Source organism: Typopeltis vanoorti, chromosome 3, assembly GCF_054136105.1.
Source record: "Typopeltis vanoorti isolate ZY-2024b chromosome 3, IOZ_Tvanoo_1.0, whole genome shotgun sequence".
NCBI classification, from domain to species: Eukaryota; Metazoa; Arthropoda; class Arachnida; order Uropygi; family Thelyphonidae; genus Typopeltis; species Typopeltis vanoorti.
In genome coordinates, this window is record NC_143551.1 from 89,434,519 (window position 1) to 89,448,673 (window position 14,155).

General features: G+C 32.7%; 1 protein-coding gene across 1 annotated transcript in view; it reads left to right on the plus strand.

Moving 5' to 3' along the window:
* Window positions 1–5,554, plus strand: part of LOC150108370 (inosine-5'-monophosphate dehydrogenase 1a-like) — a 123,773-nt gene extending 118,219 nt beyond the window's left edge. Inside the window, exon 14 of the mRNA XM_090415769.1 lies at window positions 4,001–5,554. Coding sequence (XP_090271895.1) covers window positions 4,001–4,022 — 22 coding nt within the window. The 3' untranslated portion in view covers window positions 4,023–5,554. The remainder of the gene's footprint in view (window positions 1–4,000) is intronic.
* Window positions 5,555–14,155: the final 8,601 nt, after the last annotated feature.

Genomic DNA, 14,155 nt, shown 5'->3' on the forward strand with positions numbered 1-14,155 from the left:
ATCCCCTACCTCCATATGAGACCGACTAACTCACCTTTAGTTGAAAGAGACCAGATAAAAGTTACTCTCGTCACTGATGGGAATCGAACATAGGGCTTTGTCTATACTGACTGAGCTGTGGAGGTTCTTGCAGGATTCCCTTACTAAATTAAATAATTGCTGCAAAGAATTTGGCATGAAAATCAGTAACAGTAAAGAGACAAAGACCGAAAACCAGCAAGAACTCTGCAAACAGCTGCATCCTGAATAGGAAAATTCACAAAACAAGTAAAACCTTCCAGATATTTAGGCACAATTTTTATTAACAATGAGAAATTAAACATGAGAATAGACAACAGAATTGGCAAAGCTGGTATGATAGGAAGTGAAATAAATAAATTTATATGGAATAGGAGAGAAATTAGTCAGAACACTTAACTAGCTGTACTAGAGAACTTTCAAATCAATTTTAATTTATGAAATCTGAGAACTTGGTTATAAATAAAATAGTTGATCAAAGACTGGAAATACCACACAAAACAGTTCTGAGAAAAATCAGGTAATTAAATAAATGACATCAGTGATAGATCATACTAAAAATTACATATTAGAATGAGAGAAACTTGGCATTATTAGCAAAAAAAACAGCTGTTTAGTGACAGAATGGTAAGAAATAGACCCCAAGGAAGACTGAGATCTAGGTGGATTGATGCAGTAAGAAGGGGCTTAGAAGATTAATAGAGTTCTGGCAGATAACAATTAATTTGAAGAAAACTATCCTGTAAAGAACTGAAATTATTTGAAAAACTGACCATTTTTCTCAGTTTCACATCATCAGAAAAAATGAAAAGAAAAAAAAAAGAGAAATTTTACTTTTAATATTTGAACTTGAAAGCATTAATGAATTGATGAGTCTAAAACCGATCCCAGGCTCTTAAAGTGTCCCCTAAACATTAATTGTTGTACTGTCTACTATGGTAACCAATTTTCTACTCATCCCACTACCATTTGGTGCATTTCATCAGCAGGTACTGAAATAATAAGTTAAAATTAATAATTTAGTGTTGTCATAGTATCCTGAACACCCCTTAAGGGTACATATCAGGAAATTGATGATGATGGTGGAATCAAATGTCATACCATAGCCATTATCTTAATCTGTTTCTATTGTGTCCTCTTCACAAAAAATGTAAGCATGTTTCAAATCCTTCCCTTAATGAAACCATGATGAGCCCTGCTCAAAAAGTGATCCCCGATGACAATATCCTTGCTAACAATCAGCCATAGAATTCCTGTCCCATTACCCTCACTTCAATCCTCTCAAAAACAGCAAAAATCATTAGCATCCAGGTTCTTCACTATTTGGAAACACAACAATTAATTAGTGATCACAATGTGCATTTTGCCACTCTTGATTCAAAGTAGATCTACTTGCCAACCTTCCCCACCTTTGGACATAAGCAATGGAGGGTTTGGAGAAACTCGTGATTGCTTTTGACAAATCCAGGGACTTTTGATGTTCTGGGAATAGAGGCTTCCTTACATACTAGCATCTTATGGCATGCTTTTTACCCTTTGCAAGTTGCCAGTTTCCCATTTAGACATTCACTGTGTCATGGTGGTTTGGTTCCTCTCTTCATAATTTCTCACCAATGCTAGAATACATCAGGGCTCTGTACTTTCACCTCTGTTCATTTTCCTCTGATCATTGTTAGTGATCTTCACTCACTAATCTCAAATCCTATCCATAGTTTTGCTGATGACAGCATACTTCATTACTTTTTTATTTTATACAGGTGGCGTTAAATGATCCAAGCTTCCAAGACCTTCCATAACCAATGTCTTAGAGTTCACCATGCTGTCATGTAGACAACCAAACAAACTTCAATGCTATCATAATATAGTCCTTCTTATTTCCTTTAGGAAAGATCTCATGTTGCTTCCCCTTACCTTTTGATAATACTCAAACTTCAGTAAAGATCAGATTTCTCTTTTCAAGCTTTACACTTCTTGCCTTTTCAGACACAAATATATTATATCCACAGCATCCTCAGTTTCCAGAATCTTAGTATCCTCTTCTGTTCAAACATTTCTCATATGTACAAACCATAACATTCAAAACCTGATAAAAATAAAATAATAGAATAAAAATAAAGCATTTCTCCAAATTGTTCTGCAGGTGTGTGCATCCAGAGTTCATAATTGTTCTATGTTGCCCTTTTTTCTTTCCTTGCCTTTCAACTTGGAAATTAGTTCATATTCAAACTATTCCTAAGATGGATGACAAATCTTTACCATACTTTTCTTTAAAATAATAGAGAAAACTATTAGTACTCAACTTGGAAATCTCTCAACAAACAAACAGTTAGCAGTATGGATTTCCCCATTTTCGAAACTTGCTTCTTTTAGAGATCCTCTTGCTTATTTCGCCAACCTTTGGGATAAATACTGTAGAAATCCTCATTGGTTACTCTTGATATCTCTGAGGCATTTGATCATGTTTAGCATAAAAGTCTGTTAAGTAAGTTCCAATTATATGGTCTGACTTCTGCAACTGGGTTGCTAGTTGTGATAGCGATGGATAGAATCCGTTAGAAACAGTGGATTCAATTTGCAGTCATATATCATTGGCCTTCTTCATTTGACTACAGATCAGATCCACTGTTTCTAATGACAAAATACTGCACTCCTATTTATCATTTGACAAAACTAGGTTGCCATGCAAAAAAATCAACAAAACTTCCATAATATAAACTTCAACAACCCAAAATTATGATCTCCAGATGATTATTCGAGGAGATTGTTGTTAATTTCATTACTATTAAAATTCAGTTTTGTGTTATTTCTCAGAAAGAGAGAACTCTTTTCTTTGTGTTACTTTTGAACATCCACATCTGTGTACAAGACTAGATTTCTCTTGTTGTGCTGACTAATCTCAATCTTTCCTGGCATGTGAATGCATTACAAAATATTGTTTTCTCAACATTTAAGAAATTAGGTTCCTCATTTGCTCAAAGCATTACTTTATCCATCATCCGTGATTTGGATAAAGCATTACTTTATCCAAATCACAAATCCATCATCCATTCAGTACTGTTCTGACATTTGAGGTGGTGTACCTAAGATTTCTATAAAATACTTCACTCAGTCCAAAATAGAATATTCAGGCTGATTAACAACCCTTATGAATTCACTCTATTCTCTTTCACAGACATCCAGTTTCTGCTGTTGTTCTGTTGCATTTTTTACAAATATTTCCATTGTTACTGTTCATTCTGAATAGCATTGGTAATTCTCCTACTCATCTCTGAATCTGTTCAAGTACATGCAGCCATTCAACAATACTCCTTTACAAGTCATCTCCAAACTCACAACAGTTTTTCTTTCTCTTTCATTCGTTTTACAGTCATTCAGCTGTCTTTTGGAACAATCTTTCCTCTCGTGTATTTCATAAAGAATACGGTCCACAGGTCTTCAAATGCAATGTGATTGTGGTTCTTTGGAATTATAGCTGAATCAGCTTAGGCTATAAGGCTAGTATATTAATGTCTGTTTATCGAGTTTGCCTGTTTTGTGTGACTAAAAACCCTCCACATCCATAAGAGCCTGGCTAATTCAGATTGGGGAAGAAAAAAAAAAAGGAAAAATAAATGATAAACATTCTCCATGTCCTAGGATGGGATATTTGATTCTAGAAATGTAGCATTAAAAAGTTTATTTCTGTTGAATTTTATGTCCATCGATTGTATTAATGTACTATAGTTTGAACAACAGCTCATGTTTTGAATTATCATAAAAACAAAAAAAAATCTTTAAAAGTTCAATCTCCTAAGAATTCAAATGTGAAATCGAAAATAGATCAAGAGACCTATTGCATTTTTCTTAAATATGAGGTTGCAGTAATGGAATTAGCATATAGAACAGATATATTAAAAATGAATTTATAGAATAAAAATGAATCTTTAATTTATTTCTTTTTCATCTAGATATACCACTATACTTAAATTGTTTTAAATTTCAGATTTGAAAAGAAACTCTTTTGAACGAATCATCTCCTGTTAATTTGTTATCACTGTCATCATGCTTACTGTTTTCTCAAAAACAATCTCATTCAGTGGCTTACTAACTGAAGAAACAAAGTTAAGTTGAACTCTGCATTACTAACATTCCATCATTTATATGAGAAAAAAAAATCATTGCTAGGTATTTGGAACTTAAAGTATATTTAAGATTAGTGTTTTGTACTGTGAAGCATTTTGTTAACTCTGTGTTTGTCAAGCCTTAGAAAACATCCATGAAATTCTTCCAATAATGATTAAACTTATGGTTTATGTTAAAAGACCATATTGTATCACATTACTATGGATATGAAGTTATGTTCTGTGTTATTAGTTGCCTGTTTATTTCATTGTCTTTTTATAGTGGTACTGTTCAGAAATACTGCACAATGTGTTTTCTGAACATACAAATTTTCTGAAGTGGTAATTAGTTAAAACTAAACGTAAGACTAACAGTTATCTTTCACTGTAGCAAACAGCATTATAGAGAATTTACTTGCTATAAAAAATGCCCAAAGTTCTATAGCATTATTGCTATTCTAAATATTTTTTCTTTATAAGTTTTATTTATTTTAAATGGAAAACATCATTCAGTTAAAATAACTAATTATTATTTAGAAATGAAGAATAAAATGAATAAAACTTGACAGATACATACTGAAGTCAGTTCTCACTATAGGAAATACTATAATAATGAATTCCCTATAACAAACTACCTACCAAAAATTTCTGGCTAAATCCTTATTGCTACCTTCATTACTGTTAATGCTAAAGGAAATTCACTATCAGGCAGGAGAAGTCTAACAGTGAAAGAAATCTTTCATTGTCATGAACTATTCCTTTGCAAGAGAGAAAAATGTATTAAATAAATTAGGCTTATTTATTTGGAGTCATCTCACATTTCCTTCAAAAAATACATTTTTATGTTAAAGTAAAATGCTGAACTAAAATTAAACTAAAAAAATTGATTTTTTTTTTTTTGCATTGAATAATGGTGAAAGTATGATTCTCTCACTGCTTTTTTATGTAATTGGTCTACAATACATTTTACATATTAATCATTTGTAAGTGGCAGAACTTTTAATTCACTTGAAACAACTCTTCAGATATTATTTTTATTTTAATATATGAACATGCAACAGAATTTTGTGCAGTGTGTTTTGTATTGGTTAAAAGTTCAATACTTGGAATGCATGGAAAAATGAACAAATTTCAATGTTTAGGGTAAGCTCAAATGTAAATTCTCCAGATAGTTATTTTTTGCTAGTTTTCAAGGAACAACAGGAATGTGGAGTGTTATGTGGTGTGAACATTGGTTGCTAATCTTCTGATGTATGCGTTTGCATTAGTATTGTTGACTGTTCTTCCTTGAAATTCAAACTTTCAGCCAATATTGGAATTCGACTTGCATTCATGGTGCATTCCCTTGTGACTATTTAAAAATAAATAAATAAAATCATTTTTTTAAGTTAAGAGATATTACATCCCATATTGTTTCTTAGCCAAATAAGAAACTCAAAGAGTTTCATGCCAAATATAGAAACTATATAAAGTTCGGTGATTCTAAGTAAGCAAATACCTGGATAGTGCAACACCTGACCCATTTGGTAGTGCAAACTGAGGCAACTCATAGTAAGGGTGGAGCAAGCTCCGATCACTATTCTTGGTATTTACCCATAATGTGAACTTAGCTCCTAGGAGCTGTATTACTGTTCTACATTATGAGAGAAGGTCACTACCCAGACCGGTTTCAACCTTTATTGAGGTCTCATTCAGTAAGTAGGTAGACCTCAATAAAGGTTGAAACCAGTCTGGGTAGTGACCTTCTCTCATAATGTAGAACAGTAATACAACTCCTAGGAGCTAAGTTCACATTATGGGTAAATACCAAGAATAGTGATCGGAGCTTGCTCCACCCTTACTATGAGTTGCCTCAGTTTGCACTACCAAATGGGTCAGGTGTTGCACTATCCAGGTATTTGCTTACGCTTGGAATCGCCGAACTTTATATAGCTTCTATATTCGGCATGAAACTCTTTGAGTTTCTTATTCGGCTAAGAAACAATATGGGATGTAATATCCCTTAACTTAAATAAGTTCATGTCGCCGAATCGAAGCCTTTTGGCTCTTCATATAATTAGTAAATAAAATCATTTTTTTAAAATAAACCTTGTTTGTTTTTGAAGTATATACCTAATGAATAAATAGGGACTTTATAGATTTTATGAAAAAGGTTGTCATATATTGACTGGTTACAAATTACTATCAGTATTATATGCATTTTCTCTCTCTCTCTTGTAATGCTGCCTTAAAGTGAAGAATGTATTTTCTTAATATACCAAAAGCAGAACAGACAAATGCTATTCTTGTGTTGTATGACTGCTCAAGTTGTATGTTATTGATTTTTCCACATGTACAGCTGAAAAATGTTGTAAATTTATATTTCAGAAATCTGATCTTTCTGAGTAAGCATCATAAAGGCTTCATAATTTATGTCACTGATTTTTTGTTCCTTTTTTTTGGTGGGGGGGGTACATTAGATTTTTTTTTCTATGAGGAAAAAATAAGCATAAGTAAGAGTCAAGTGAACTTTTAACATTTATGTAAATAGTTAAAGAAGAATAGTATTTTTTTTCTGAGTTTGATAAGCTAAATTTTTTTTAAATATCAATTAATAAATAACATTCATGGTGTTTGTTATTGCTTCACATTCCAGATAGCTCTGTACTATGAGAAAAGAATGATATCTGAATTTTAACAATAATAGCAAGCTATTATAATAATAGCTAATAATATAATAATAATAGACTGTCTGTTGTCAATGGAATTCACTTGATAACAGACTGTCTCTGAAATAAAAATCTTTGTCTTTTATTGGTAGTATATACAGGAAGTTTCCTGAAGAGAAGGTCTGACTTTTTCTACTATTATTGATCACTTTACTATCAAGTTGAAATTATACAATGATAAAGTTCAATATAACAGCACTAAATTATCATTTAGGTGTGGTAATCTTTCTGTAGAGAAGTATGCATATCCTTCCTAAGGGAAAGAGAAGTGTGGGAAAAAATGGATGGTTGGGGGGGGGGGAGAGAGAAAGAGATCCCCAAGCATCATGAAGCCTATCCTGGATATGCTACTTTAATATTAACTTGTACTAGTTTATATTAAAGCATTATAACACCAGAGTTGGTTATAATAGTGATGATGACTATTTTAAGTAATCCTTTGTGTGAGGTGACTTAAAATTTAAGTTGTTAACAGTCAATGTTGAATTTTATTATTTTTATCTTTTGCATTCTTATTAAGATTATTTCAGATATTTGTGTTACAAAGTGAATTTAAGGCTGTTAAAAGAATGGCTTCATTTTATTGGTAGTCATATGAAACTTCCAAGCCACCATTTATTCAATAATTGTAAAATGGTAAATATTCTTCAAGGTCTCATTTTGATAAGTTATTTGAAATAAACAATAATTGAATTGGTAACTAGTAATACCTAAATATTTTTAATTATGCTTATTTTTTAAATATAAATATATTTGTCTTGAAAAAAACATTAAATAATCAGTATGGAGAATTAGTTTTGTATATATTTTATTCTATTAATTCATCTTTTAAATCTAAACTAATTATTAATATTTGTAGTCATATTAATAAAGAGAAATGCTAAATAAGTGAACATTCTCATTATATTAATGTTATAGTGAACATGCTCACTCACTATAACAAACTACCCAAAATGTTGTATTCAAATTCTCATAGATAATTCTGTTAAATGAAACTCATGGTCTCCATGCGTTCACTATAATGAGAGTTGATTCTATGTAAATATGTATAAATTTTGCAAGCAATTTTTAAGAAACTGCAGAAAATGAGTTTGATCTTCTACTTTCCAGAGATTTTTATTATATATATATATTTAAAATCTGATAATGCATTTTCCAACACTTGTACATTTTTTTTTATGTGCAGCATAATAATTAATTTTTTTTTTGTCCTCTTTATTCCTTAATTAGATACATTGAGATATAAAACTCATCCATATTTCTGTTAATTATTTGTTCTCCAAAACTCGTGAATTATAATGAGATTTTTTTTTTTTTCTTCTCTTAACATACTTTCTTCAAAATCTTTAATTGATCTTGATATTGTAACATGCTTGGGTTTGTTTTGATATATATCTGTAGAGAATATACACTAGGGCAGCTTTATTTTTGAAGAAATGATTATGATAGCTTAAAGGTCTAAATATGTACATACATTACAAAGTTTGTAGAACTGACTATTTTCACAGTCAGTTAAAAATACAAGTGTCCATACATATTTTATGAAATAAGAGATATCCATTTGTAAGAATAAATATTTTATCTTTTTGTATAGATGTGTGGATATATATAGAAATTAGAATTAGCCTTGTATTTATAAAATCAGATTTGCTTATAATGAAGTCAAATTACGAAACATTGTTTACCACTAAATATATAATTTTGAAAGAAATCAATTTTGTAAAAGTTAGTTTTGCACATAGACCTTTTCATTAAGGTTATGTATTAAAATCATAAAAAAAAAAAATTGGAACTATAATTTTCTATTACATTTATTTTAACGTGATTTATTATAACTTTTACTATTTTAGATTTATTATTACTATTTATTAACCTGATTTATTATTATCAGGGTTTATTGGTGATGGGGAGGAGGTAGAGAGGATCCAGAGGCGAGTGACAAAGATGGTAGCTAGTCTATGGAATGAACCTTATGAGAAAAAGTTGAAGATTTGTGGGTTACAGAAACTGGTTGATAGGCAGAAAAGGGGTGATATGATTGAAATATTCAAATTACTGACGGGTTTTAAGAAGATTAATTCAGAGGAAATTTTTCAGAACAGGTGTGGTAGTGGGAGAACTAGGGCCATCCATGGAAATTGAGCAAGAGTGTAGTTAGCAACTAGAACTAGGTTTTTTACTTGGAGAGTGGTGAATGGGTGAAATAAGCTGCCAGAGTCTGTTGTGGGTGCCATGACTATGAATGAGCTCAAAGCAAAGTATGATAGATACTGTGCAAATGCTGAATAGTTCTTGACATCATGTTTAGAGCCTCCCTGGATGAGTCTAAGATTCCTTGGAATTGCCCGTAATAATAATTACAACACTTTTCCTTCAACTCAAAATTTTTCAGTTACAAAATACATAAATTAGTAGTTAAGTCTAGTCTCTAATCTAGTCTTTACACTACTGTTAACCACAATCTTGCACAATTTCCACTTCTGAAAACTTGTTCTCCTAAACGAGGTTTCTTCTTATCAAGTAAGTTATTAGTGATATTTGTGACTTAGAGTTTCAATACACAAAAGATTATAAGGAATTTGAAAGAGAAATAATCACATGATGTTCTGCAGGATAAAAACAAGTATCCCAATAACAGGGAAAAAAAATTTACTAAAATTTTGAGATTGTGTGCAAAGACAGAAAAATGGAAGATTGAGTTATACTACCATAATATCTTGTAAACTTAAATTTTTAAATGATTTCTTCTAGAAGTCTGAATTTTTTTTTATTATATTATATATCCTTCTATCTAATCATGAATAAACTTATGACGAATCTTACAATGAAAGTGACACTGTGACAAAAATGAATCCCTCTCATAAAATTAATTCCAACAGAAATACAATAAATAAATAAAAATTAAAAAAAACAAGAACAACATTACAAACTAAGCCACAATCCCTTCAATAAAAACTCATTTTCACATCCACTTTACTGACATCCATGGCATTAACACTAACATAAATCATGTTTACCATCACTTGCAGTTTTCCAGAGAAGACAGAAACCCAGATTGCAGCTGCATTCCACTATAGTCCACCTCCAATGCCAAACTACACACTTCATGGTTCATCCCAAGGGTAGCAGCTGTGTCTTTGTGAGATCTGACATAGTCTGCCAGAGAATAACTAATTTAGAATCCCCCTGCTTTTGACCTTCTCTGGCTTTTTCAGTCTTTAAACTTGGATAACCTCTCAGACTTCTTCACATTCCTTGTAAAATTTGATACTTCTGCAATCCAGCTATCCAAATAGTGAGGTTATTGTCCAAGGCAACCTCAAGTCTGTAATTCCAACTGGCTCCCCTTTTAGAACTATTGACCATGCTGGATGAGATCGAAGTCTTTGCCTTAAGCAATATCGTAATGCAAATCTTACATCTACCTGCACAAATTCCTGATAATTTTTTTTTTTTTTTTTTTTTTTTGCTCTCCAAATACTTTGGATACATTTTGACCAGTTTCCCCTTCCATATGTGCCTTAAAGATCACTTCTCCTCTTAGCAACTCAGACAACAATCTTGTGTAAATCTCCCCTCTCACAGAACACCCTCAAACCACCCCTAACTTTGCATCTTTTAGCACTACAAAAGGTGCCAATTTGCAATTGGGATGACCTTCGGAATTTCTACTCCTCCTTTCCTTGGTCTGACTGTTGCTTCTGTTTATCTGACTCTGACACCTGTTTTTCAACAAGTTACAGAAATCATCCTCAGCAGCATGAAAGCCTTCATCCTCTATTCTATCCAAAATCTTTATCCACTTTCCTACATCTTAAATGGTAGAATCCATACTGGTGGTTACCAATTAATTGGCAGACCTCTAAGTAGTGGAGAAGACTGAGGGGATGGCAACTGGTCAGTAGTTTGACAGTAGATTTCTAATTCTTTTTTGGAATAGGCTGGATAAGTACTAACTAATAATAATAATTATAAAGACTATTCAGGATGGGTGTTAGCTCTGGAGCACAATGTTTGAGAACAACTGAAGAGATGCCGCTCAGGACCAGAGATGTTTAGTGTTCAAGTTATTTAATAATTTTCTGATGTCTTTGTCAAAACTACATAAGACATACAGTGTTTGGATTTTGGTATAGTAGGATGCAATTTCTGTATGCAGAAGTTAGAAGAAAAGAGAGATGCCAGGAGGTAAGCTTTATCTTTGGGTGAAGTAACAGTGTTACTCTATCATCCTGATGGTAGCGCAGATGACATTATTTTGGCAAAAAAACTACAGGAGACATAAGGTGATCGGATTCCAGTGTGATAGGAGACTATTTCCCTTGGGCATCTATGCAGCAGGAATTTGAGGAAAACAGAGATGCTAGGAGATCAGCTTTATTTTTTGGTGAAGTAAGAGTGGTGCCATCAGAATGAGAGAGGGGTTGCCAGCTTACTCTCTGGTCATTCAATGGATGGCTTTCTTTCTCTCTCTCTCTCTCTCTCTCTCTTAGCTTCACCACTACAGCAGGAGTACTTTGGGGCTCTGTCCTATCACCTACTCTCTTTCTCCTTTACATAAATGACCTACTCTCAATCATCACTAATCCTGTCCACAGCTTTGCAGACAGTAATACTCTCCATTCATCCCACTAATTTCACAAACCATGCAGAACTTAGACATTCTAAACTTCAGTCATTTATAGCCATTGCCTTAAACAGTAATCTACATACCATCCTTCATTGAGGTGATGATTAAGCTGCAGAAAATATATTTTTGCAGCTTTTATTTTTTCTCACTTTAGAGTCACACACTTTTTGTTGATTTCATTTCCATGTAGCTTTTCAGGAATTAATAATTAATGTTTCTTCTATCTTTATGGACATTTTGATCATTTTTTTATTTTACTTATATTCCATTTTTTGTATAGTTTATTCATATGTGATTTTTTCAGTTGTAATTGACTCGTCATTATGATTGGGATATGATCAGTGTTCATGTATACTTCAGGATAACTTTTGCATAGTTTCACCCGGTTACAGTATTTTTTTCTTGATGAGTATGTAGTCTAGTTGCAATCCACACATTATCCTTGGCTGTTCAGATAGTGCATTTACTATGGTTAGGATTTTGGCTTTTTCAGAATTTGACGAGTTTTTCTCCTCTATCATTTTTGTTTGCCAAGTCCGAATTTGTAATAATCTTCTCCCTAATAATTGCATTCTGTTTTCCCATCAAGATTAAGTTTTCTTGATCATCAAGTACTCTCATAAGTACTTATTCACTCTGCTCATATATTTTATTTCCTTGTCATGGTATCCTGTTGTTGGCATATATAAGGATTGGATCTTTTAGTTCTGCTTGAATCTTAATCAGGATTATTTTTTTGTTATATCTACAAATGCTTTCAGTCTTATTTCCTAGTTTCTTATTTACCAGGAATCCAACACCTATGTTATTTGGATAACCCAAATAGATCATTCTGTAATCTCCATTGTTTGGCATTTTATGTCACTTAAAGAATGTCAATATTCATTCATCTCATTGCCATCTTCAAGTTTTCTAGTTTTCCACATTGCTTCATGGATCTCATGTTCCAAGTAGTACCTATTTTATAAAGATTTTGCTGACCGATGGCCCCCTTCAGTCACTTCCTCTACTGCTGGATGCAGTTCTCAGAACTGGTTTCCTTTATTTGATGGTCCTTTAGCTCAACCTCCATGCTATGTCATCTTGGGAAAATAAGGCGGTGTGTTCCTGTTTCCTTTCATCTGACAGTGATGTAGCCATTAAGGAGCCATGTTGTTCATGCATACATTTGTTGGGTATTAAGTCTGAATACCCAACAAATGCTGAATTATCCTTCAACCTCAATCTAGTAGCACTGTTGCCTACTAGGACAAGCACTTTTATGGTGGCACTGACTTGCCACGATTTTTGTGAGGCTTTAGATGAGCAGAGTTGCTGACTCTCTTTCCCCCCCCCCCACGCCCTGATAATAGTTACTGTTAGTCCACGAATTCTTATTAGGTAATGAAGAAAAAGCTGGCTATTTGGTGACCTTCTCCAATGTTTTCAAGAGAATTTTGATGAGGACAATGAGGTGATAGTCTGACTGATTTTTATCCCTTTTCTTTTTGCAATGGACTTAATGTAGGCTTGATTGCATCAGGTAGCTGCTAGATGAGTTTGATAATTTGCAATGACAGTATAGGATGTATTTAATTCTGAAGCACAGGTTTTGGGAACCTGCTGGTAGGAGAAGATTGAGAGTACCATCAGGGTCAGAAGACTTGTTTCAAACTGTTAAAAGATGCTTTTGATATCTTTCTGATGAAAGACCAGAAATGCAGTGAGCTTTTCTTAGTAAAGCCAGAAGTGATTTGTCTTGGTTGTCTGTTGGAGAAAGAGAGTGATGCTGTGAGGTTAGCCTTATCTTTTGATGATAGTGATGGAATTGACAGAAGCCCCATCCAGTATTTTGGTGAGGGACTTGAGTGCTAGACTGCTCTTTGAGCAGGTGGTAAGGTTTCTAGATTTAACCCATTTCAATTTGGACTTAAAATTGTCAAGTTTTTTTAACTCGTGGGGACTGAATGCAAAGCTGAAGTAGTGGTGAATTGTGTTACGGCCATGAATATTGGTTGTGTGGAAATGTAATTAATTTGATGGATTTTTTTTGTCGTATTTTTGTTTGTATAATTTGTTTATATTTCTATTAATTGTGTAAAATTTTGTTGGAGGCATTTTTTTATATGATCAGTGATATTGTAATTATTTGTGATATTCTTTCACAATTGGTGATGGAAGAGTTTATTAAATAATGGGAACATGCAGTGTGTGTGTGGGGGGGGGTGTATCAAAAGACTTGCAGACATGATCTTGCTAAGTACATGGCAGCAGGATTATTTATTCCATAACTGATTTGAATATCTCCTGATGCATTGCCATCAGGAGCTGTTCTGATATTTAATTTCTGATAGAAAATTTAGACTGATTTTATGTACTATCCATCTGCTAGTCCCTGAAACCACTTTACTCTTGAATAGGAAGAGAAAGAGAGAAACACTCAGCTGTACACAATGTATACCTTTGAAAGTTGTCATCATGCTGTACATAAAAGCAAGAGGTCAGACAGAAACTGGAGACTCTGCTTTGAAAACTAAACATAACAATAACCACTTTGTATCCCCAATAAACAACAGTAGTGTTTCACTGGGAAATGATGGATGATAATTAGGTGGAAGATAATTTTATTAGATAAGTACTTATCTAATAAAGTTATCTTATAAATTTATAAATATATAATCTTATATATTTATAAATAATCTTATAAACTTATCTATCTT